At 34.2% G+C, this 26,062-nt stretch overlaps 2 protein-coding genes across 3 annotated transcripts in view; both read right to left on the bottom strand.

The window, feature by feature from the left end:
* LOC140057606 (uncharacterized) overlaps window positions 1–15,869 on the bottom strand; it is a 59,757-nt gene extending 43,888 nt beyond the window's left edge. Inside the window, exons 1-20 of the mRNA XM_072103322.1 lie at window positions 15,763–15,869; window positions 15,020–15,292; window positions 14,428–14,538; window positions 13,550–13,711; window positions 12,201–12,218; window positions 8,459–8,794; window positions 7,838–8,083; window positions 7,064–7,294; window positions 6,702–6,845; window positions 6,011–6,136; window positions 5,571–5,687; window positions 4,557–4,907; window positions 3,489–3,734; window positions 3,164–3,298; window positions 2,804–2,956; window positions 2,231–2,362; window positions 1,886–1,999; window positions 1,235–1,345; window positions 1,011–1,112; window positions 667–684 (exon numbers count right to left, since the gene is read on the bottom strand). Coding sequence (XP_071959423.1) covers window positions 667–684; window positions 1,011–1,112; window positions 1,235–1,345; window positions 1,886–1,999; window positions 2,231–2,362; window positions 2,804–2,956; window positions 3,164–3,298; window positions 3,489–3,734; window positions 4,557–4,907; window positions 5,571–5,687; window positions 6,011–6,136; window positions 6,702–6,845; window positions 7,064–7,294; window positions 7,838–8,083; window positions 8,459–8,794; window positions 12,201–12,218; window positions 13,550–13,711; window positions 14,428–14,538; window positions 15,020–15,292; window positions 15,763–15,814 — 3,178 coding nt within the window. The 5' untranslated portion in view covers window positions 15,815–15,869. The remainder of the gene's footprint in view (window positions 1–666; window positions 685–1,010; window positions 1,113–1,234; window positions 1,346–1,885; window positions 2,000–2,230; window positions 2,363–2,803; window positions 2,957–3,163; window positions 3,299–3,488; window positions 3,735–4,556; window positions 4,908–5,570; window positions 5,688–6,010; window positions 6,137–6,701; window positions 6,846–7,063; window positions 7,295–7,837; window positions 8,084–8,458; window positions 8,795–12,200; window positions 12,219–13,549; window positions 13,712–14,427; window positions 14,539–15,019; window positions 15,293–15,762) is intronic.
* A 1,266-nt stretch (window positions 15,870–17,135) lies between these two features.
* LOC140056518 (uncharacterized) lies at window positions 17,136–25,174 on the bottom strand. 2 transcript variants are annotated; one of them, XM_072101917.1, is made up of 8 exons: window positions 25,091–25,174; window positions 20,853–21,087; window positions 20,680–20,729; window positions 20,282–20,352; window positions 19,884–20,102; window positions 19,425–19,583; window positions 18,871–18,985; window positions 17,136–18,365 (listed from the first exon to the last, which is right to left on the bottom strand). In XM_072101917.1, exons 2-8 carry the CDS (start codon window positions 21,002–21,004, stop codon window positions 18,070–18,072), a joined length of 1,062 nt encoding a protein of 353 aa, XP_071958018.1. In that variant the 5' UTR covers window positions 21,005–21,087; window positions 25,091–25,174; the 3' UTR covers window positions 17,136–18,069. The 2 variants fall into 2 exon arrangements, with proteins under 2 accessions (XP_071958018.1, XP_071958019.1); XM_072101918.1 differs by lacking the exon at window positions 25,091–25,174 and having other exon boundaries at window positions 20,853–21,444.
* Between the last annotated feature and the right edge of the window lie 888 nt (window positions 25,175–26,062).

Here is a 26,062-nt window from a genome sequence, read left to right as displayed (position 1 = left end):
CAAGATAAGAAAACAGAATAGTTAACTTTTCTGGATTTCCAGAACGCGATTTTAATAGAAGGAATCACCAGACTTACTTAAAAATAAAAAAATAAAGAGCATCTATTTTACCTAGCAATTTGAATAGAAGACTTGGGTACAAATTGTAAACAAAGTTTTGTTCACATGAAACAAGGCTCTTCTCTAGCTAATTTCAATCCATTGAGATAAAGTTTGCAGTACACCATGTATAGTTCTAAAAAGAACTGTTGTGTTTCTCGACGTTTTGATCAATATACTTCCTCAGGACATATGTACCGCAAACTTTATATTGATTTTGCCATGCAAACCTTCAAACAATATATATAGCTATAGCGTCTCATCCAACGGACGGTGCACCATCTACATGTATTCCAATCGAAATTGGAACACATAAAGAGCGGAGATAGGATTTGAATCTTGGACCAAAAGAAACTTATGGTCTTTCACAGTTCAGTGCACAACACAGTGGCTACCACCAGTTTAGCTCACGGTGCTATGCCGCTCATCTGTATCATCTTTTAATATAAGTAGTTAGCTTTATAACATTAATTAATTAATACTTTTACAGTAGTTATGCACATTATTAACTTATCTTAAGTGTCAGTAATTGACTATATGTAGAGGTTAAAAAGACTGTATACTTACGTAACAATATATCTGGTGCTGTAAAAGAATATATAATAAAAATCATGAGAAAATTCAATAAGTAATTTAACTAACAATGGGATTGTAGCTTGGTGGTAAGATATTTGGTGACCAATGAAATAACACACAGGAGTCTCTTCAGGGGTAGGGATTGAGTCCCCTCACCCCCATGCATATTTACCAACCTGAGAGATTTGAAATGCCTGACAGACTACACCAATTTTTGTGGGGGAGGGGGGGAGGGGGATTGGAGGGAAGGGGGTGGGGGGTATGGAGGAAGAGTGTCTTTCGCGTTTTACGGGGTTCTTTTATATGTGTGGTGTTTATTACGAATATTAACTTACCTTCTGTTGTAGTAGGAGCTGCTGTAGTTGGTTCTGCTGTTGTAGTTGGTTCTGCTGTGGTAGTTGGTTCTGCTGTTGTAGTTGGTTCTTCTGTTGTAGTTACTAAATAAAACAAAAACATTGTCGTTACAATTCCACCAAAAGCCATCAACATCCACCACAGTAACAAATACTATGACAACTATAAATTTTGTTTAAACAACTCCTTCCTGTCTGTATCTTACCTACATAACACTCGCTGGTTACTCTGTCACAAGCCTTATTAGCTCCACATGGACATGTTAGGGTGCAATATTCTCCATAAAAACCTTGTTCACAACTTGTTGTATTTTGATCTAATGAAAATAAATAAATACATATACTGTATACACTTCCTACTTTTCTGATTTTCCGATCATTAATTTACCTTAAAATAATATAATTGTCTATTACAATGTTATACTGTATTCCTCTATTTCACAGTTAAAAGCTATCAAAGTTATCCAACATGTACCAACAAGAATAATCTTTACAATGTCTGTTGTGTGATCCTTTTGTTTGATATAAAGCTCTATCAAGACTATCAAACTAGTTTGTTAAAGTTTCAAATATGGTAGTGATATATGAGCACATCACATTTGTTTGTCACATACAGTTTGAGAGGGTAGACAGAGTTTTAATAGAATGTGACATACTGTTCTAGTCCTGATGGCAAGAAACACTAGTGTATATATATATTTCGGTATATCTTTACTAAAAAAAAAGTCAATGACAAAAACAGCCGGTGGCTGAAACCGTAGTCGTACATTATAAAATAAATAAAGTAAGTATAAAAAACTTACAGAATAAATAAAGCAAACTTATGCATTATGCTATGAGAGGTTTTAAATACTTACATGGTATACATTCACCAGTGGTTCTGTTACAAGCCTGTTGAAAATCACATTCGCATTGAAGTTCACACAACTCACCAAAATCCCCAATAGAACAGGTAGAGTCAGGGCCAGGATCTGACATTGAAATATTTAAATTCACATGTAAATATGTATACAATTTTCTAGTGCCTACTTAACTAGAAACTACCACAAATTACTGTACACTGTGAATATAATGATATTATATAACACCTAAATAAATTCCAGTCATTTGATTGTGGGTCACATTGTGTGCAATAGTACGCACTATTAAACATACTTTTTTTTGGGTAAAAAAAAAAATCTACTACTACTGTCAAAACAAACCTTTGCAAGTGTCACCAATGAATCCATCTGTGCAGACAGAACCAGAAGCGCATCCAGCAACATAGTCACAGTCACCATCGCTACAATGACATTCAAGATCACAGTTTGGTCCATAATATCCATCTTCGCACACTGAATTAAAAAAAATCATTGCTTTTTATTTACTATTATTAAAATTTCAGAGGTACAGTATCCTCATTTGACAGACTTTTGGTTAGCTTTGGCACACAAGTTATTGCCTTGAAAAAGTACGAACTGATATACCTGGTAACATAAGTTAGTGGGTTTAATACTGGGTCAGAGTTTAAATCTTTTTGTTTAAAAACTGTTTCTAGTGAAAATGTTTCTGTACAGACAAGTTTTTTTTTAAATTTCATAACATTTATTTACAAATCTATGACAAAAATAAAAGGATAAGAAAAATGATGATGGGTCAGAGATTTTAATGCAGATGCCCGGTAGGAGGAAGACAAACATCGTGAGGGGGGGGGGGGGCAGTGTGCTGCCAAGCTTTAAAAAAAATAGGGTTATAGGGTAACCATGTATGAAATGATTGCATATGTAAATGTTTACTTTGATCACAATTTTGTCCCATCCATCCAGACGCACAAATACAGCCGAGTGGATCCGGATAACAGAATATCTTTCCACTACAGTTTCCATTTGGTTCTGGACTGCATGTTGTACTGCAATCTGTGCCAAACACATTGTCTCGTTCATCACAAACTATAATTTCAAACGGGATACAAACAGTATCTTCATTAAAACACATATTTATATATTTACCTTTGGATTTTGACTAGATATATTCAGTGTATAATAGCAACCTTTTGTTTTCACATGCCAAAACACTATGCAGCTGTGGAAAAGTCATTCTGTGCATATGAACAGTCGTGTGTGACAGGCCATTCCTGTGCTATAAAATGTACTTACCCTGATCACACTGTGAACCATGAAACCCTCCTGGGCAGACACATGAGCAAGTATCAGCGGAACAAACACCTCCATTATAACAAACAGGACAGCGCTCCAAGCATCCTGGACGTCCACATAAACCACCAGGACAGCCTGATAAAATATAGAACGTCATATTACTGTATATTATAAGAGAGAGAATGAAAAAGTGTACATATTGTATTGATGAATTTTACGTTCAGGTACGGTCACAGTGACCCTAACCATAAACACAGTCTGACCTAACGGCAAAACTGCAGTATTGTTTTTATCTTTTTATCAGAATAAAATCATAAAAATTCACCTCTGACCACTACTCGAAAGTAGGCATGGGCTTTCTGGTCATAATCACCGTTTAGAAAACATTCATAAACACCCGATTCTTCAATATATGCTTTTGTAATAGTTAAGATTGGTAATCCATTTGCAAAATCCAAATCCTCTCCATTAAATTTCCAACGTAGATTCGCATTCTCTTCGGCATCTGTAGATAATTTTGCGAATCCGCCATGTGAAACACGGACTACATCTACTAAAGCGTTGATTGCAGCTAGTAAAAATAAATGAAATATTGAATCTATCAATTAAAATCATAAATCCAAAACAAAATTTTTGTAATAGTGCCCTCAATGTTGTTTTTTTTTTAAATATAGCTACTGTACATCTAAGGTTTGGCCATGTTTTATAAAATTATAAATCAAAATGTTGTTACTGCAGTACCTGCTTTAGAATAATGACATGAACCTTAACATTTCCCTATTACCTTTACAATTAAAAAATAAACTACTGTGGTAAGATGCTATTGAAGTGAGTAATAATTAGGGACATTTGGCCAAAAATACGGGAAGCCACAGGGCGGGGCTCATGAATAATGTATGCATGAGCTTACGGAGAATGACTAGAAAGAAATTTGAACTTCTACTTTAATGGTTTAACAAAATAACATTTTTATTGGGTTAAAATGGCTGTGTTAAAAGAAAAAATGTTGTGCAGCAATTGAATAGGAAGGCTAGGCCTATGCTGTACCAGCAGGCAGGGCCAAGAGATTCAGAAGGGTTGCCGCAAGACAGGGGAGGGAGAGAGATGTTGCTATGCTAGCTGGGCATATACACCCAATTTAATACACCAGCGTACTACTAACTACTGCCACTAATACTATCTAGGTAGACCTAGGTCTCGCCCCACTAGCCTATTATAGTAGTAGTAGGCATGTTGTCTTTGGCCAGTTGTGCGTAACTAGCAGGTGCGCGTAACTAGTACTGAAACGGATATGACGTTTATGTCTGTTTGTGATTGTACGCTTCAGCGAACACGGAATATCTGTCCTCCTCCCTTAATAGTCCCTATATTATTGATTATTATGTATACTGACCATTATTTGGGCGAAACCATGCTGTTGTCGTTGTCACAAATCCATCAAGGGTGGCTGTACCAGTGAATGGTCCCACCCTTTGTTCTGCAGTACTTGAAGTTCCAACAACAACTTGAATAGAGTTTGTGTTTGCAGCATCATCACTATCTGGAGTTATAACTGAATCACTTGAGAATGGACCGTTACTTGAGGCATCAAAATCTACGAATTCTGAAGGATCATCTGTCAATGCAATAGTCATTTCTACCGTTCGTGAATCTTTGAGAGAGTAGAATGTCAGCGTGACAGCAGGATCGCTTGACATGTCTGTCCATGGGGGGTCTACCACCAACACAATATCCATAATTTCATCTACAGAAAAAAAAACATATTGCAATCATGCAATTGAATAGTCTCTAATGGTTATGCAACTAAATCGAAAACCAGTTAAGATCTGGAACCAATTTTACACAGTCCCCTTCCTCTATTGAATAAATGTGATAATTTTGCATCAGGAACCAAAGTTAATTTGTCAGATTTGCTGCCCTAGCCTGATGTAAATGATAATTCACGGGTGGGACTCCAACCAACTGCCTCAAGATCATTAGCATAACGTTCATACCTGTACCTCTAAAAAACCAAGCTACCAATGTACTGTGAAATATCTTTGCATCAGGGACCTAAAGCACTCCTAATGAGGGTAAAAAAGGTGAGTCCCGTGTTCTCTGAACGTAGGGGAATGAGCTGTTAGGAGCTCATTGTACTAAGCCTCGGCATTATGTGGTAGGGTGGCCAGTTCCTTTCCACGCCGCCTTTTTTCTCCCTAGTATTTTCAACCAGGTACTCATTTTACAGCTGAGTGGACTGGGAGTTGTCGGGCATTGAACCCGGGTCTATCTGTACGACAGTCAAGTGTAATGAGGGTATATGTTTTAAAACTACACTTTTTTGGGTTCATGAGGTGTCTCCTTAATAGGGGTCCTACTGTAGTATAGAAAGACCTGTAAAGATACATCAAAAAGTTTGTATTCTAACCTGGTGCAATGCAATCCCCTGTCACCTTATCACAGGTGAGAGATGATGAACATTCACATTGAAATTCACACTGTGTACCATAAAACCCAATCGGACATGGAGTCTCTGCCAAATATTCTGTAAAAGAAAACAAGAATATCTTTATTTGTATAATCATATATATGATCCGAGTATTAATTCAAGTATAATCTCAAACAATTAAATTGTTATGTACACAAGTCAAGTTAAAAGTTAATATTCACAACCTGTGGCTGTGTTCATCAAACACACTGAAGTGAAACACTTCCTTAAATAATAAGTATTTCACTTAAGTCAATCAATATTTTTATAAATTTTGTTTAAAGTAACATTTTGAAGAAAATTTTAAACTTCAAGGGTTTCCCTTAATTCAATAATCCCGCATATTAAGAATATTCATATAAGAATAAAATATTTATTACCATCACAAGTGTCACCTGTCATGCCGTTAGTACAACCACCAGAACAACCACTGAAATAATTACATTGATCATCTGGACAATCACAATCAAACCGACAATCTGGACCATATTTACCAGTGGGACAAACTAAAACAAAACACATTTCCATGTGACCATAACGGAACTGGGTCAAATATAATCAACAACTGCAGTAACAACAGTTGTTGCTGCAGTATCAACTCTTGTAGTATCACCAACCGCAGTAACAACAGATTTTGCTGCAGTATTAACTGCTGTAGTATCAACAACTGCAGTAACAACCGTAATTGTTGCTACAGTACTACGTCGATTGGTCGAGTGGTTAAGGCAGGGGCGCCAGAATACAAACCATAAGTCATACAATCAACACAGGTTCAAGGCACTCCTCAAGGATGGTTGTGTTTTTTTTCTCATTTTATACAATCTTTAACAAATGTGGCCTATCCATTTTTAATAGAGGAAGTGACCATTAAGTGGCCTCAATATAATATAAAAACAAAAAGTTAAATCTTTAAAATTGTTGATGGATAAAAATATATAAATATAAAAAAAAAATGTTGTCGGAATAATTGTTTAATTAATCTCAGCTGCTGCTGCTGTAGTAGCAACAGCTTTAGCAGTACCATTACAATCTACACCATTAACGATAGGTTTAATATCCCATCAAACTTACACGATTCACATAAAAGTCCATAAAAGCCTCCAGCACAAGAACATCCAAAAGGTGGTGGCCGACACAATATTTTATCTTTACAGCTGTCAGCAGAACTACTACATCTAATACTACCATACTGTCCAAAATAATTGGTTGCATATGCTGGAAAATAATACATCTAGTTACTGCAAAGAATGTTTGAATAATTACAATTGAATTATATTACTTTATGTTTTTATTATTGACCTTTTATATATACAGATAGAACCTTTTCAGGACACAAAAAAGTGTCCCCTGGATAGAAGTTTCCTGTGTAATGCCCTAATTATTTCCATGCGAAAGAGTTCCCTTGATGAGGGTTTCCTCTGAATAAAGGTTGCCTAAGGGTTGAAATATGTATTGCCTCTCGTTTGTTTCATGCAAAAGTGTCCCCTGAATATGGTTTATTGTATTACAAAAAATGGTATGATACATACGTGTTTCACAGAGATCACCAATGTATCCAGAAGGGCAGATACATGTACAAGAAGCAGGTTCACACACTCCACCATATTTACAGATTGGACATGTGTACCGACAATTAGGTAGACCACACATCCCTGCAGGGCATTCTGTACGAACAAATTAGTTGTTTTTAAAATAATGCATAACAGTTGTATTTCATCTTGCTTAATAGAGACTCGAGTGGCCATAATATCGGCAAAGGTTGCAAGCCACTCTCGGCCATAACTCTGGTGGTAGAACAAGTCTTCACTTCTGGGTTGTGTCCACCTAAAAAAAACTCATTGAATCTTTCGGTATGGGAAGGGTTACACCGGTTTCCTGGTCCATTTTGAAACCTCTGTAATTTATGTATTTATTTTTATATTCCTTTCAGTGACACCTAAAAAAGGAGCACTGAGGAAAGACAAGAGCTGTCAAAGACAACTATCAGTCTCTCTAACTCCAGACAAACAAACAATACAAGAAAAAATAAAATTAAGATTACAAGAAAAGACTATGTACAATATGAAAATCAAATTTGTAACAATAAATGTATGAAAAATCAAAATTATTGTTAAATATATATATATGTTAAATATTGTTACCTGACCTATCTACAAGCTTCAAAGACAGTTACTAAATGAACATAAGTATGATATTGCCTTTACTACCTCTCACACTAAGCTGGAAAAATGCATGCATGTTTTCATCCCGTCTTCCATCTATATAACATTCATAGATACCATCATCTTCAACGGTAGCATTTGAAATCTTTAAAACTTCAAACCCATTGGCTGTGGGGATGTTTACTCCATTAAAACTCCACCGAAGTTGTTGATTTTCATTCGCATTTGTTTGAAGCTGGGCATACCCACCAGTCGATGTAACAACAAATGGATTCAATGGTAGAATATATGCTTCAATCAAAACAAAATGAACATACAGTATGTAATTAAATTAAGTTACAAACTTAAACTAGTTGGAATTTCTGCAAATGTGTATTGGTTTCAGTACTGTATGGGTTCAAAACTAAAATGTCAATACTTTTTTAATTAATTTGTAAATTGATTTATAAAAATGGGCATTAGAGAACTAGCATGTGTGGTTTTGTGTATTTGTTAATATTTCATAGTCTAGGCAGTACCAAAAGGCATGTTTCAAATACTCTATATTCAATTCAAATAGCGTCTACCATTACACTATGGAATTTTCTAAGTATTAACCAACCAATTGGTTAGTTTATATAAGCAAGTATAAAATGGTGTTTGACAAATAATTTGCCGAGAAATTACCTCCAAGTTCCTGAATAAAACCTGTAATATTTATTGGCCTTGCATCATAATCTATTGGTATATACCGAGTCAAAAAAGGACCTGGACGAAGCTCTGCTGCACCAGATGTTGGTAGTCTCATGATTAACCTGCACAACTCTTGACTCCGTATTTTGAGTGTCGTAGACCCAGCAAATAAAGTATCACTCCAATCAGTATCCTCCAATTCCACATAATTGTGGGGTTCAACTAAGTACGACACTGATATATGTGGTATTGGAGCACTAGTATCCTGTTGAGCGTGGTATAAACTAACCCAGTTGTTCCGCAAAAAAGCAGTAAGGTCCTGCGGAGGTTCTACACAAGATAAGAAAACAGAATAGTTAACTTTTCTGGATTTCCAGAATGCAATTTCTTTTGCACAGGGAATTCATTTTATATAGGCAAGAATATTTACGTAATTTGTTAGATTCTTCTTCAAAAGCATTATTTTCTAAAACCTATAGGATATATAAGTATTGTTATAAATAAAGGGTGAAAATCAGAAATCAAATTACAAAAATGAAAAATTGTAATTTATCTTTTCTTTTTTATCTAACAGAAATTGTTTTTTATTTTATTATGTAATTCTTGTTGCTAGATTTAAACAAATAAAGAAATGCAATTTAATCAAGTCTAGTTTCAAGACACTGTCAAGTCGTACTGTCTTTATTTTACCCATTTTATCATATTTTATTATGAAATTGTTTATTTTTATGGTGTTTATATTAGAACGTGAGCCAGAGTTCTTGACAAAATAAATAAATTATATTGAATGACTGACAATCTAGTAAAGAGAAAATCTTATTACATTACACAATTATGGAAATACCTTTTACAAAAAAAGATAAAGATATAACAATAACTAAAAAATAAATTTAAAAGTTGAATATTATACAGATATTGACTGCTTAGAGGTTAAATATAAGATTTGACATCCCAAAGGGAATGATATTTTGTTCGAGGGAATATATTTCCTAGGCGCTCTCTTCTTTGGAGGGCGCCATATAAAAACTTTTATAGTATAGAATTGTGACCAATACGGGTGCATCTTAAGGCACGGTATTGGCACCTTTCCTTTTTACATTATATACATCCGACTTTCGATACAGTCATGTTGACTGTTTAGTAGTTAAGTTTGCTGATGATACTGCATTGCTTGGGCTAATAAGGTACGATAATGACAGTTATTATAGGACTTGTTATTAGTATTGTGATGATAACTACCTTAAACTTAATATTACCAAAACTAAAGAACTTGTAATTGATTTTCGTAAACATAAAATTGAGACTGAAGTGGTCGTAATTAATAATACTCGTGTTGAAAGGGTAACCACATATAAATATTTAGGGGTCGTTTTCGATGATCAACTTAAGTGGGGAGATCATATAGATAGTGTAATGAAAAAACTTAACACTCGTTTGAATTGCATTCGTAAAATGAACGACTTTCATGTCAGACATGAAATCCATACTATGTTCTACCAATCCGTTATTTGTGGTATATGGGCGCATTGTATTACAGCGTGGGGTAGTAACGCGTTGAAAGAGTTGGTGAGGATCGATTGTATAACAAGGAAAGTAGGTAATTTAACTGGCTCTAGTCTGCAAAGTGTTGAGTCTGTTCACCACACATGTGTAATGAGACTGTTTATGTGTATCCTAGATGATAATAGTCATCCACTTTGTGATATGCTAATCTATTATACCTAGAAGTGGTAGGATGTGACTGCCATACTCCTGCACCAATCGTTATCGTTATTTATTTGTCCCAATGAACATCAAGTTTTTCAATATGAATTATATGAGATAATGCACAGTGAAATAAAAAATATATTAGATTAGTGATAGCAATAATAATTACAATAATGACGACGAAATTAATATTTTCAATTGTTTTTACATATGTTACCATTTTAATGTCACATGTTCATGGCATAGTCAAAGTTTGATTTTATTAGTTATCCGCTTGGTATACCAAGCGGATAACACCTTGTTATTGTATGAGATCAACATTTTTTTTCTGTATTATTCTTCTTTCCTTCCTTCCTTTTTTGTGAGTCGCGTTTCTCTAAAATGTGTAAACATAACATTTCATAACTTTGACAACATATGGGCATTTACGTGAAGTTGTGCACCTCCTATTTTTGAATGACGTCATAGTTGCGCAACGTGACTTACGCGCAATTTTATGAATTTCAATGATTGATCATAGATTAAAAACCAAAAGTCATTTAGTATTGACACTTTGACAAAATTTAAGTCATATCAGGGGCAAACTTTCTACGGATTAAAAATGGCATGTTTCACAAGAAGTTACGCGCGCACGCGCATTTAAAATTTCAAAATGCGCAAAATTAATTTCTACTCAATTTCTTTTTACGCGTTTTGAGCATGTCAAAAATTCCCACGGGCGCGCATTTTTTTACGCACGCGGTGCGCACGTAGCGATAAAAACGTATTTTTTTCTCTTGAATTATATTTTTCAAGCCTTTCCTAGTAATTTTGAAAACAATTTAGACCTTTTCCAGTTTAAATAACGCCATACGAACACGTTGAATTAGACAATTTGTGCGCGTTTTTTATGAAAAAGCTTAAAAAATCATCAAAATAATGTCTTTTTTTAAACAGTCATAGTTTCTAAAGTAAACCGTGAACCGTTTATTTTTATTACAAAATCTAGAAGTTGATGAGTTGCAGATATCAGATCATGCATCGATAAGGCTAAAAAAACATTTTGACGTAATCGTATGGCCACACGAATGTAAAATATAGGATTTTTGTCTGTTTCGTTATTGCTCATCACATTCAATGGAGCGCATCACGCTTATCTGTATTCCTTTTTCTGCTATATTTATATATTGTCTAGGTCAATCAACTTTCTTTAGCATGAGATAAAAATATTTTAATTTTTATAACGTCATCATGCCTAAAAATTTTAATTACGTGGGTCATTAATTTCATATTTACAGTAAATTTTAATCTGTAATAGCTCGTAAGAATAAAATGTGATAATCACGATTAAAACGTTTTCTGGAAGCTATAGGATTGTAGATACGAATTCATGTAAACATTTTGCCAATCGGATGTTGTGACGTCATCATATTGCCAGTTGAATAAAAAAAGTCGTATTTTCATATTTTGCGTAATAGTTCATCACATTTAAAAGGGTGCGCATCTATATTTTACGTATTCAAATTTCTTCTACACGTTAATATGTTGTTCCTGAGATAATTTCCTTCTGAAATTGTTAATTAAGTGTTTCATTTTGATACCGTCGCCATGTTAAAAATTGGAATAAATGGCGGGTCCCGTAATTTCACCTATTCTACACTGTATGTAATATGTATACAGATTATACTGTTTGCATGTATGTATATACTATATGACACAAAATTGACAGAATTCAGCACTAACAGCATATCATATTCTTCAGTTCTTGTCATAATGCCATAATCTTTATCTGTGTGCAATATTCCAACGTATGACGTGCACGTGGCGTTTGTCGCTGTGCGGATAACTAACTCGTCAAAGTGACGAGTTTCATGTCTAGTTTATTTTAATATTTTTTTATAGTTTTTTCGTTTATTCAAAAAGTAGCTATTATTATTCAAAGGTTTTCCCTGTGTTAACATTGTAAGAACAGTCACATAGAAATAACACATAAGTAATGGGCCTGCATTCTTTTTGGGGATATTAGATCCTTAAAAGACTGTATACTTACGTAATAATACATCTGGTGCTGAAACAGAATATATAAAAAAATCATGATAAAATTCAATAAAACAAGTAATTGGGGTTGTAGCTTGGTCTTAAGATGTTTGGTGACCAATTAAATAACACACAGGAGTCTCTTCAGGGGGTAGGGCTTGAGTTGCCATCACCTTCTTTTTGACAGCTAAAATGACATTATATTTGAAGGTTTGCATGGCGAAATCAAATGTTGATATAAAGTTTGCGGTACACCACATTATATTAGTTCTGAAAAGAACTGTTGCGTTTCTCGACGTTTTGATCAATATGCTTTGATTCTCACTCCTCAGTTCTTTTCAGAACTCAACAGTTCTTTTCAAAACTAATATAAAATGACATTATTAACTACTTTTTTACTACTTTTTTTTTTGACAGATTATTAATATTATGTTAGCGCATCCCGATTTGAAATATCCTGGATCCTTCTTTACAGTTTATACTTACCATTTGTATAGTTACAAATATGCAATTAAAAGTATTTAAAATTATTCCAAATACAATATAAAAATTCTAATTACATAAAATAATGGGTATGGTAACCAATGATAACAATAGGAAAAACAGTATGATTTTAAGTTAAATTTAAAACTCTTAAAATTAATCAATAAATGTTCTCGAAAAAGTAGCCTAAAGGCCAATTTACACAGACGAGCAGTAATGGTAATAAAAATATAGAATCTATGTTATTCCATATGGCCATTTACACACAATGCGGGCGGTTTCCGCTCAGGATAGATACAGATTATATGTAGAATAAGTTTTCCGCTTACCGTTACTGCCCGTCTGTGTAAATTGGCCTTTATTTTGTTGTGCTGCATAGGTAGCCTTGTTCGTGCAAATGGTCTACTTTTTCAAGTTTTTTCAAATACCAACATATGGTTATCAAAAAGCGAAAAGCGTATATGATTTTTTCCATGAATTTATATGACGAGTTGAAAGCATCAGCTTATGCGTAATAATTCATATTTCATCATCTAAGTCATTTCCACTGCTGCAAAATTCAAGTTTTTTTTGCTTCAGCGTAATTAGTAGTGTTGAATGGATTTACTTTTTGCAAAGCGAAAAAACAAATGCGCAACCAATCAGAACCCAGGAAATAAGTTACCTCACCATCTTGAGAACTCATGTACATAGAACAGTTTAGCAAACAGGAAATAAAAATGAAAATCACAGTTACAGTTTTCGCTCTTCTAGTGGAAAATAATAAATGGTAGTGTGATTTTTCTGTCTTTGAAAACATTGGATTGCCACAATGCAATTTGCAAAATGGAAAACAGGCTAAATTCAAACTGGTTTTCGTAGCTGACTATATTAACTTACCTTCTGTTTCAAGCATAGCTGTTGTAGTAGGAACAGTTGTCGTGGGAGCCGTTGTAGTAGGTACAGTTGTCGTGGGAGCCGTTGTAGTAGGTACTGTTGTCGTAGGAGCAGTTGTTGTGGGAGCGGTTGTAGTTGGAGCAGCTGTAGTAGGAGTTGGATGGTCTAAATTCAATATAAAAATCAACAAACTATAATTTATAATACTTATTTTAAAGCCTTACAGTGTCATTTTAGCTAAATTTGATAAACTTATTTAATTAAAAAACATCATCTTTTTTTTCTTAGGTCAGTTTAAAAAAACATTATATTTGTTTGTGCATATTTTTTTCTAAGATGAATAAAGCTTCTTCAGTTTTTTTAAAGCAATAATTATTGATATTGTTGAGTATGCATTGGCTGTTCTGGTTGCCTAGTATACTGGACATTTGAGGATATTCATATCAAACAATGCTTTGTATATACAATATACTGTATATGATATTTTATACATGATCATTGCACAGGGACTCAATTCCCCAGTTTTCTTTATAACGTCATCAATAATGGATATAAAAGTGTGCCCAACTAAACATGTTAAACAAGTTTTTTTTTCCTTTCCTTTCATTTTTCATGTATTATTATTGACAATTATTATACTGCAGTTACTATATTTTGTTTTACTCTCAAATTTGTTTATGCCATTATTTAGCACGCTTTTTCAGGTTTCATACTGTTTGCAGTAAACTTTGAAACAAACTAAAAGCAGGCATTATTGCAGTAAGAAAATGTAGTTACTGCAGTAACTGCAATAGATCGCTTATCAATTAAAACCGTAGTATTAATTTTATACCTTAAACTAAAATTTTGAATTGAATTACTATAATATGAAGTATACTCACCTTCTCTACAACATACATAACTCTTTGAGTTACAGGATAAAGCAATCCATTCTTGTTCTTGATTCATGTAGGCACAATCAAGACCGGAAGACGGCTCATCCTCTTTCCAGGCTAAATGGATATTAAAATAGTGTTAACATAGCATAGGTTCTAGACTGCAATTCTACTTAATAATGATAAAGAGATAAACATTTTGGCATATTTGCATTTCATATGTACTGTATACAACTTGAACTTGAAAAAAAAATCTAAATGCCAACTAGTGGCAATCATATAAAGGAATACCATGGATGGTATGGCCTAAGTGTTTACAGTGTAAAACAGTGGCAGATCTCAATAAAACACAAATAAATCAGTCAATAAGATTAATCAAACACGGCAGCCAGAGAGAAAGGGCAAATTTTCGGAAAATGCTATTATTTATATATGATGTATTGCCCTATAAAACATGAACAATAAAGATTAATTTTTTAAAAAGACTTTGAATAGGTATATTCAACAACAAACATTATTTTTTCAGGAGAACAATATATCTTTAATTAATTAATTTCTTGTTCTTTTTTATTTTTGTTTATAATTTTTTCCTTTTCACCTGTAAACACCGCCTCTTGTCCAGTTGCTGCCCAAGTCCATGCTCCATTTATTTTACGAATACCCAAAAGTATTGGATCGTTATTTAGCAGATTAGCAGCTAAAAAAGTATTTATTTCTGGAGATTCAATGTAGATGGGTACACTGACGCCACCACGGGTGGCGCGGCCGTCACAGTGACCATTTGTGACAAACTGATTGTAAGTTTTGTCCTTGTCTTCGAAATGAAAAGTAATGTCATCAGTATAGTCCGTTACAGTCCACGGTGCTGTCACTGTAAACAAAAATAAAACAGGGTGATTTTTGTGTCAAGTCTACATACTGAATGCAAGGGTTTTTGTTATTTGAAAACAGTATAATACTCATGCTGTAAAGTTTGGTTCCCACTGGGAAATGATGGATTAATCGAAAAGCAAACTCCCAGCTTAATAGCACCATTTAGTTTTCAGGACACGTCACACTTCTACTTATCTATCAAGTCGAAAAGTCATTCTACACAAGCATAAACATCCGTAAATTCCCACCTTAATTGCATCATTTCGTTTTTTCATAGTGCGTCATAAGACTACTAATATATCAAGTCAAAAGGTTATTCTACAAAAGCTCAGAAAATTACTGTTAGGCTCCATATCTTCTTTAGTCGTGTGGCATGTCATTAAAATGAAACCTCTCTATAAATGTCTAATTAAAAAGACTGCTATTGAAAAGTGTACAAATATAAAGAAAAAAAAATGTCTAACTTACCCATAGTTGCACAAAGAATTGTACTCAAAACATATGTTTTTAGGTGAAACATTTTCACACTTTTTTTTTCTGGATTACATCACAAAACTAAGTGATACCATCTTAGCCTTCTGTTTATCAGAAACAGAATGTGTCAGTTTTAGTACAATTCAAATTCTTTAACGATTGAAACTAATCAATAATTATAGCTTAAAAGAAAAATAGGTTAGTGGAAAAAATGAGTTCGATAGAAGTATATTAAAAATCAATATTGATTGGTCTTCTCAACAAATTAAGACTATTGATTTTTATAGCTGATTTAACACAGTGAAATATTTTACTGTAGTTGTAGTTTTGAAACAATTCAATAGATATAGTAATCAATATACTTAATATTATTAACCAGAGGTTATAGAGATATAATTTAGGTACCAAATTCCTTACAAAACTACTTTAATTATTATATTATTACTAGCGGTTACCGTCTAAAGCCTTGTCTACACTATCAAACTTTATGTGACAAAAACATGATGTGCCGATATATGGACATGATGATGTAATATCACTACCTTATTTGAACACATCACACATTTTTTTGTCAAACCTAGTTTGATAGTGTAGACAGAGCTTTACGGACAGGCATTATCTGAATTCATCATATTGTACAGTTCAGACATTGCTTGCTGTCTTTGAATGCAATAACCTTGCTGGGAATGACCGAACACGATATTTGGCCATCGCAAAGACATTGTTCAAAAAGATAAATGTTCGCAAAAGATTCCATTCTAACATAGCCAAATAGGTAAATGAGAATACAAAGGTGCTAGAACGGCGCAAGTATTGGTTTAGGATAGAGGACAAAGTTGTAGTACTGTTATTTGTGATCTTTGTGAATTATGTGAACTGAAACAGCTGTAATAATAACTTTCATAGAAACAATTGTGAAAAACAAAAGAATGACTGGACAAAAATAAACCAGTTTTGAGAATAAGAGAATTAAATTACGACATGGTAAAGAAAAAAGAAAATTAATTTGGATGGAGATGATACGCAATTTAAGTCATTTCGCGTCAAAAGATGCAATATAACTAACACAAAATCAATGTAACCATGACTTGAAATCTATAAATTGTAAATATTTGTTCATGTCGACCTTGCTTATTATTTAGTTTATATTGATTGTATTTCATTCTGCTGTGACAGTTGTTTTATTACTGTTTTGTAAAGTCTACTAAAAACAAGATAAAAGAAAATGTTTAAAGGTCAAAGTTCAATCATGTTGAAACTTTCTTGAAGACAAATTGATGGCAGTATATAAACATTTTAAGTTAGTTTTTGATTTGCTATAACAAATAAAGACAAACTACTACTTTAGTATAAAATGTTGTGTTTATTCTGAACCATGTATCAATACAAAATAATGATGATTATGATGATTAAATTACTTATTTTAAAAAAATATATACAATATGGAATATTTATTTTAAATTAAAAATCAGTAAACGTGGATGAGATTTTTTAAGGAAAAACATTATTTATTTATTCACAAAAAAAGAAACAGGGTGGGTGGAACATGAACCAGTTATTCAGACCTCCCAAGTCTCTGAAAAACACACAATGCACATCCGCATATGTCATATACCTATGGTATACATTTTTGCCAGATATTTCTTTATATAGCACCCTCTATGTTTGGTTGCATTTTTCTTAATTTAGCACCCTCTATGGTTTGGCCATACAATATTTAATTTTGAGTTACTATTCTTACCAATGGAGATTAAAAGAAATGAGGGTGGGTGGGTTAAATAACGGTGTGGGTGGGTTAAATAACGGTGTGGGTGGGTTAAATGAGGGCAAGTAGGCTAATTATGGTTGACATCCATACACTAAGGTTCTAGGTACAGTTGGTTGAATAACTCCTTAAGTACAGTACATCTAGACATGTAGTGCTAGCATCACTGCCTTAAAATCCCAAATTTCTCTCACACACAAATTGTTAGTCATAGGACGGATACTATGTACACACTATAAACGCAAATATCAATACCAGTGAACGTTGTTGTTTTTTTTCCACTGCTCTTTGAGACGGTTATCGTATGTGGCAACCACCAAGTGTGGCCGTATTATCCCAGATCAAAGCGCAATATAAAAACTATCTATTATCCATATCTTCATTTCTTCTGCCAGGAGGCGCAATTTGTACAATGTAATTCATAATGTTTAAAGCAATTATGTTGAAGTGTAAATATACACAACAACCCAGCACCCCGAATCAATACACTACAGGACATGAAATTCACATTGTTAGAAGAATAAACATACAGAATTTCAAATGACACTTCCGTCTCTAATACCAAGTTTCTCCTGCAGTAATTTAGTAGTCTTTGTAAACTCTTCCTCCATCAATTCCATTTTTTTCAAATCATCAGATAATAATAAATTCTTTTGATGTAAATTTCGAGTGTCAACTTTGACCGTTGACAAAGTTGGATTAATATATGATTTATTGTAATTTGATTCAGAACCTCTGACCTTAGCAGATTTTGACCTCTGACCTTTCAAATTTCCAGTAGATATGGGTCGAGTTGTCTCAGACTTTAAAGGTCGGTCACCCTTCAGTACAACTAAAAGAAAATTATAAAAATGACTGGGGTAATAATGTTCAGTGCTTAGAGGTTTCACAACATTAGGCGCTATATAAATCCAGGATATTATTATTATTATAATAAATTTCCTGATTTCAGATTGTTTTATACTATCACAGAAGCCTGCTGGAGTTTGGTCCATAAACCTTTGTCTACACTATTTATGTCACAAAAAATGTGATTTGCCCACATGATATCACTACCATACCACGCTTGCTTTGTCAAACTAGTTTTACCATGAGTTCCTGCGGATATTGTTTAATATATATAATACTGTATACACATAAATCAAAAGGCAAATTACTGAAAAAAATGAAAATGCTGTGGGTATCAGTGGCTGGTTTTAATGGAGAGACAAATAAATTAATCAAAAAGCTAAATAAAAACGATAACGTAAAACCGGCAGAAATTTAGCTTTTGGGGCAACACTAGCCCTTATCAGTGCAAGTTAGAGCATATAAATATAAATAAAAAATATATTTACCAGCACTAGATGGCCTTGCTCTGGTGCTATCTGCTTTCCGTTGCAGATGACCACTAAGTGGACGTTTCGGCTTTTGCCGTTCGCCTAATACTTTATTACCATCAAACAGCTCGGGCTGAATAAAGAAAAAAAAAACAAATACAATAATATTTTTAAAAATATTTGTCATATGTTGATGTACCATTAAATCAAAATAAGCCAGTGAAAAAAATTAAAACTGATTCAGATACAGAGGTCATAACCAGAAAAGTTTATGAAAGCATAGCAGCTAAACAAGAGAGCGCATGACACAAATTCTTTTTTAAAATACATCAAATATAGAGGGTGATATTAATTAAAAACTTATGTGTCATCACTAGACAATGGATACTGTAGGTGATTTTCAGACATGGGAAAGGCGGAAAATGTGTAACACACTAGACCCAGAAGTAGTAGAGCCTAAATATATAAATATTTAAACATTGCCTCTTCACATGAGGGAAACTCAAAATATCGGCAGAATTGGCCATCTTGGCCACAAAAAAATCATACAGTAATGAAAAAATAACTATTACCTTGCAAAATGTCTTGGGCCTTGGATTTGTATTTAATATGAAATCTAACATATCAGTAGGTGGTCTACCTTGTTCATTACCAGTTAGTGTAGTGTTAGATTTTCCTGAAGCTGGTCTCCTTACTTTCGATGATGTGTCCTGCACGTTTTTATTTTTCTTCTAAATATGAAATAAATGAAGTGTAATGCCATATATAGATATACTGTACATGGCGAGTTTAATATTCTGAATCATGGTATGATGGTATATATATACTGCATTTTACTACATTTGGGCATATCACTACCATATTTGGGCACATCACACTTCTTGTCAAACTAGTTTGATAGTGTAGACATAGATTCAGTAGATAAAATGCAAACTCAGATATCATTAGTCATTTGAAAACAAGTGCATCTGACAATTCTGTTTATGGTAAATTACAGTGAATAAATATATCAATAATAAACCTAAACTCACATGTTGTTCCGTTAAAAAGAAATGCCCGTTGTCTACATTCGCAGATGTAGTCCTGTGAATTACAAGTAGGTCACGGTGGTAGGCTAGCTGCTCTTCTAAGTAAGCCATTCTACTCTCAAGTCTTGCTTTGGCCCTGTCCAACGCATGCACTTCTAGCTCCTTGTAGTGTTTGTTTAGTAGGCCTAGCGATAACATTGCCCAGTGATTGATAGCCCTTGACTGAAAAGAGAAAACAATAATGCTTATCAGTTGAATCGCACAATACTTTCATGAGCTGAAGTAATTGATTGTCATTCTTTCAACAATTCCAAAACATTATTATCCTCTCATCATTCATAACATACCAACTGCCCTAATGTTTACTTACTAATGAGCAAAGAAATGACAAAGTAATTTACCTTTCCAGGAGAATAGATTTTACAATCCTGACGATGACGATCGTCCATTAGTGATGAAGGTGGGCTCATACCTACAAAAAAAACAAAAATTTCACATAAATTAAAAAAAACAGAAGAATTGGTAGAATTTATGTTTTTTACAGCAAAGTAGTGAAATTGTAGCTTTGTGGTTAAGATGCTTGGCTACCACATTCCATGGTAGTAGGTTCAAATCCTGTAAGATGTCAGGATTTTTTCTCACGACAGATTGACTCCACTCCAAAAGGCTTGTTTAAGATTTTGTTTATAGAGCATCATGTGCATGTAACAGGATTGCCACCTTTAAGAATTTTACTGAATGGATTGGGTTATGGTGATCCTTGCCAATTTTCCTAATGTTTGTAAAACAATTATCTCACCCACTATATTTGAAACATGAAGAGTAGCACCTTTGTCTCCTTTCCAGGATCTAGAATGAAACAAATATGTTAAAGAGTGTGGTTCCATGTGAATACTTACTCTTATTACTTATTTGGTAACTTAATATTATAACTGTAGGCCTACTTGTAAAACTATTACTATGTTTTTTCACCTTTTAATAAGCAGTATAAGGCAGTTCAACTGGTCTTGGATACGTTGAGTCTCGGCTCTACTTTCCAGAACCTCTTGCCGCATCCTTGCTATAGCTTCCCTAAAAGCCTTGCTGTCGATGCCAGCACTACTGGATCTTACATGGAGGGGCATCCTTCTTAACAATAACTTTACACTGATGTAATTGAAAAAACTCCTAACTGCAGTGTTGGTGACAACAGGTTAGCATGGTAGATCTAAATTAACAGATAAGAGGCAGCAATTAAGTGATAGCCAACTGAATTTGTCTTGAACATTATTATAAAACAAATAAAGGAATTCAATATGTGATTAGTATTTACAGGGTCAACATGCATAACAATTGCTACGTAAATGGCTTTCCATACTTACAAATGGTTGCTATAACAACATGCTATGTAGGTTTAATTGTTTTATTATGAGACTAAGATCGGAATTTACTAATAATAGTCTAGAGATGGTTAAGCTTGGTTAACAATGTCCTAGTGGTAAAATCTTCCCCTTCTCCGTAATAATACTGCAGCAAACGCAATAGTACGTCATATATCCAAATGCTTGGCAGTTGCATTCCAGTGTCGGAAATGTATCCACAGTGTTAAAAAAAAACACAATTTTTTTTTTAAATTACAATTACATTGTTTTTGCCAGTCAATAATTATTATTATTATTAATAATATTCCTTTCTCATAAAATGGAAAACATCTTCGATCGATGACAAACAATGCTGTGCAACGAAGCGTAACCAACAGAAATAACATAGGGTTTTCAGCAGATTTTCGAAGGAAGAGTTACATAAAACTTTGTAACTCGGACAGTCGTATGGACAAAATGTTACTATAAAATGTTCTTAAAATATTAGCAGTGATATCGGCCAATCTTTTAATAACATTTGACAGTAATTTATTTTCTAATACGATCATCTGTTGAAGAGTTACGATTTTTTAATTAACATGGTGTCCTGAAATCCCATAAAAAGGCGATGTTATTTCTGTTGGTTACGCTTTGTTGCTTGCTGCATGGCATTGTTTGTTATATATCGAAGATGGTTCCATTTCTTCAAAAAGGCATATTTTTGGCTGCTTATGTTTAGGCCTATTATAAAAGTAGCGGGACGATTCGGCTCTAAGACGATTCGGCCTGGGACAATTCGGCACACTTAAATTTATCGGCTTTGATATGCATTTTATAAGTATAAAATAAGCTTTTTTCCCCAAACTTTATTTTCAGAGAGACTATGGGGTAGTACTACTAGGGATAAAGATAAGACAGCTTTTGTCTCTCCTCAGTGCTCCACTTTCACGTTTTATGTTTGTATTGTCTTTACTGAAAGGAATAAAATACATAAATAAAATAAAACAAACATTTTGAAAACATTGCCGAAAATGATCATTTTTTAGTCACGTCAACGATGTAAAAAATTATGCCCTCTGTTGGTCGCTTAGCGAAAAAAACGAAATAAACAAAGTTTTCGAAGTACAGTAAATTGAATATAAAATTATGTTTTTTTTTTGTAATTTATTTTATATTATATATTAGCTTAGAAATAGTCGACGCAAGATGGAGACTATTACTGTAGGTCACATACTTAGACAAGACCCATGTACACCAGCCAACACAGCAATAATCTATTATTTCAGCAACACTACCAATATAAAATTTCGAGGAAGACCGAGAACCACCCTACCAATAACTCACCCTTTATAAGCATAACACAGACATTAAGTATCCCGGACAATTGAAAACCAAGAAAGACAAGAAACAACTTAAAGAACTAGCCAATGAAAGATCAGACTGGAAGAAACTGGTAAAATAGATTTACGGAGCAGCCCAAGCGGAAATGTCGGCAGACTTTTCAGCGGAAAGGCAGTAATAATAATAATATTAGCTTAGCCTATATCAACATTGTCAACAATATCAATAAAATACGGATTATTTATTTAAAAACTTGATAAATACCAAAAAATATGAATATAAATTTGGTCTAAAGTAAGACGTTTCGGCCCACAAAGTGGGATGTTTCGGCCCAAAGGTGGGCAGAATCGTCACACCAAAAGTGGCCCGAATCGTCCCGGCGGATTCATTACATCTAAAAAATGCCCAGGCTCTTTTTTTAATTTTAGGCAATTCAATGTGTGGGGTCCTCTATTTCAAAATTCTGAATCTGCCACTGGTGTTAGATCATCCACACACACAAACAAAATCGTTCCACCTAGTAGAGTTAGCCTCCGTCTGCAGCAGTTTCTCGTACTAGCCCGCCCGCGATTTTTTTTTTCGTACATAAGTTGGGGACCCTCATGAAACGTCACAAAATAAACATGAATAATTCATCAGTTAAATTTGTTGTTCCGTGTGCACCCAAGCGTATAGCAACAAGAAGTGATTACACAACTGCGATACGATACTTTCTACACAGTAGGCCTAGTATTCTAAGTCAATTCACGCGATTGCCTTTGCGCACTCTTCTTCACACACACCACTATGCAAAATGTGTCGAGTCGAGGCTAATCGACAGCTAGGCAAGACATTAAACTAAGTAGTAATTCATTGGACATAGCCCAAAGAAAGCTTAGACCCACAAGAATATAGAATGTGTATAATTTGTGTACTGTATTTTTTTAATTCTGCTATTTTATTATCAAACAATATGCATGTACTCAAAGGAACTTTAAAAATGCGCGTATATGAACACATGAGATGGAAAGATTAGACCCACGAGAATAAAACATTTATTTTTGTGTAATGTTTATTGTTTAATTTTGCTGACTTATTACTCGGATTGTGTCATACCTAACACACACACGTCACACACACCCACACAGCTACTACACTAGAATAGACATGGGTTTAGAGACTAATAATTAGGCCTAATAGTATTAATAGAAACTATAATGTTAACACGTAATTCTTTAGTAATAAATTATACGCCGTGGTTAGGATTCCGGCACCGGAACTCAAATGCCCACCGTTAGGGAATCCGACACGCTATTGCGCATTCCCAGAGACTAATGCCACACACCACACCTGCACCACCGAGATTCGGAGTGTTTATAGGGATTTACTGTAGTTAGTCGTTGGGCGAGCAAGGGAGCGATGGATGAAACTTGGCCTAGGCCATATATGAATTAATAATTAAAATACGACTACGCCACACGTTAAAATAATTATGATATTGATAAGAATCAGTATCTTAAGAATCGTATGCTGTAATTTTATTAGACAGAAGAAGTATGAAGTTCGGAACGGGAGAAAAACACAATGTATATAGGACCACAATGGAAATAAGTTTGCCGTATCGGTACTTTATTGTGTTTTTATCCTATGATTTTTTTCAGAATAAAGAAACACAGGCCTGCCCAGTGTCATAATGCGTATTTCAAGAAATGAGCGTAGCGTTGTGACCCCAACTTCCCGAACAGTTCTGTATTTTCACATCCGCGCGGCAACTGCCGTCAACAAATCAACTTGTATATGGTTGCATGTTATGTACAGTATAATGCGTTATATGAAATCTTTTATTTTGTACTTGAAAAATCATAAAACTAGTCATGTAATTATATAAATCATTATATGAAGTTTATATATGAATGAAGCAACCACTCCTTTAATTACGAAATAAATAGGCCCACTGGTCACGTCTAACTGGTAGGCCTACTTACTAGATTAGTGGCCTACTTACTAGATTAGTGGCCTATTAGTAGGCATCTACACTAGGCCTAGTTCGCCGTGGCGCTGCTATTAAAAATGATCTATCGCTATTTAGTCTGTATAGAGTCGCCGATTACCTCACTCTGGGCATGCGCAATAGCGTGTCGGATTCCCTAACGCTGGGCAGTTGAGTTCCGGTGCCGGAATCCTAACCACGGCGTAAATTATATTAAAAACACCATACCGCACTTGTGTAATCACTTCTTGTTGCTATACGCTTGGGTGCACACGGAACAAGAAAATTTAACTGATGAATTAATAATGTTTATTTTTACTTATGTACGAAAAAAAAAATCGCAGGCCGCCCAACTACTGCGGCCGGGGGGCGGGCGAGACGAGCTCAGCCAGTCAGAGCAGACGGACAAAATACCAAGAAATTCACGCAGACTAGGCCTAGACCACCACCTGCCTCGCCTAGCAACTGAAAACATTATTAAACATACGCATTGTTATTAGGCTACACATTTTTGTATCATTTTCTTTATTTTAGTCAATTTATAATTATTTTATACCAACCTTATTATGAATTACTGTCAAAAAGCACACATTTAATAAATAAAGTTTCTGACACTTGCACACCACACACGCGACGCACGAACGATCTTCTTAAAAAAACAAAAATTCATTTATTTACTATGGAACGCTAAGAGCTAAAAAATATACACATACAATATAATATTTGGCTCTTGAAAGAAGACCCTCCATCCATCCGGCCCACCCGATGCAAATAATAAATTAAATTTCTTTTAAAATTGAAGGCGGCAAACATAAAATTTACGAGATCGAATACAGGTTGAAAAACAAAATTAAATAAAAAAAATATGTTAAATGTGCTCTCCCTGCCTCAGCACTAAGGTCCTGCCACAGCCTTTTGGGGTCGTTTCCAGCACATCACCAGATGCTTTGATGTTGTCGCCTCATGATGTGTGGTGGAAAGGGGGACGTATAATTCTGTGAACCCCAAACACAGTTGGTCGCATACCTTTTACTCTATTCCACCGACCAGCGTGGGAATCGAACCCACGACATACGTGTTGTCAACACGATGCTCAGGCGACTGAGTTAACTGGTCATTTTGGTTTTAACAAGGTTAATATGATATTTATGATGTAATGATGAATTACGTAATACATGTATAAATAGACTATTATCAGCTGTTTAGTCATGTACTACTTTGTGGCGTAACGGGTAATTCTCAGATTTGGGTGCTTTCAGCTCTAGTAGATTGGGTTCGAACCTTTACGGATATTTGTTTTTAATGGAAAATGATGACTAATTGTTATTTTCTTTTATTTTGAAAGAGAGATATTTTGAGGGTTGTAAATGTCAGGCCTAAAATAAAACAAGTGGACCTTTTTTAAAATCAGAAACAAAGTTGCATGGCATTATTGATGTAATGATGAATTACACGTATAAATAGGCTATTATCAGCTGTTCAGTCATACTACTTCGTGGCGTAACGGGTAATGCTCAGGTTTAGGTGCAAAT

Source organism: Antedon mediterranea, chromosome 8 (genome assembly GCF_964355755.1).
Source record: "Antedon mediterranea chromosome 8, ecAntMedi1.1, whole genome shotgun sequence".
Taxonomy (NCBI): domain Eukaryota; kingdom Metazoa; phylum Echinodermata; class Crinoidea; order Comatulida; family Antedonidae; genus Antedon; species Antedon mediterranea.
Note: the sequence above shows the minus strand (reverse complement) of the source record. Positions and strands in the feature narration are given on the sequence as shown.

Bases quoted from the DNA above. Each gene is read 5' to 3' on its own strand.
- LOC140056518 (XM_072101917.1), bottom strand. From the start codon at position 21,004: ATGCCCCTCCATGTAAGATCCAGTAGTGCTGGCATCGACAGCAAGGCT. The intron at 19,584-19,883 runs GTGAGTTTAGGT...TTTCATATTTAG, and splicing joins TCTTTTTAACGGAACAACAT to AAGAAAAATAAAAACGTGCA. The intron at 18,986-19,424 runs GTAATAGTTATT...TTCTTTATTCAG, and splicing joins GGCCCAAGACATTTTGCAAG to CCCGAGCTGTTTGATGGTAA.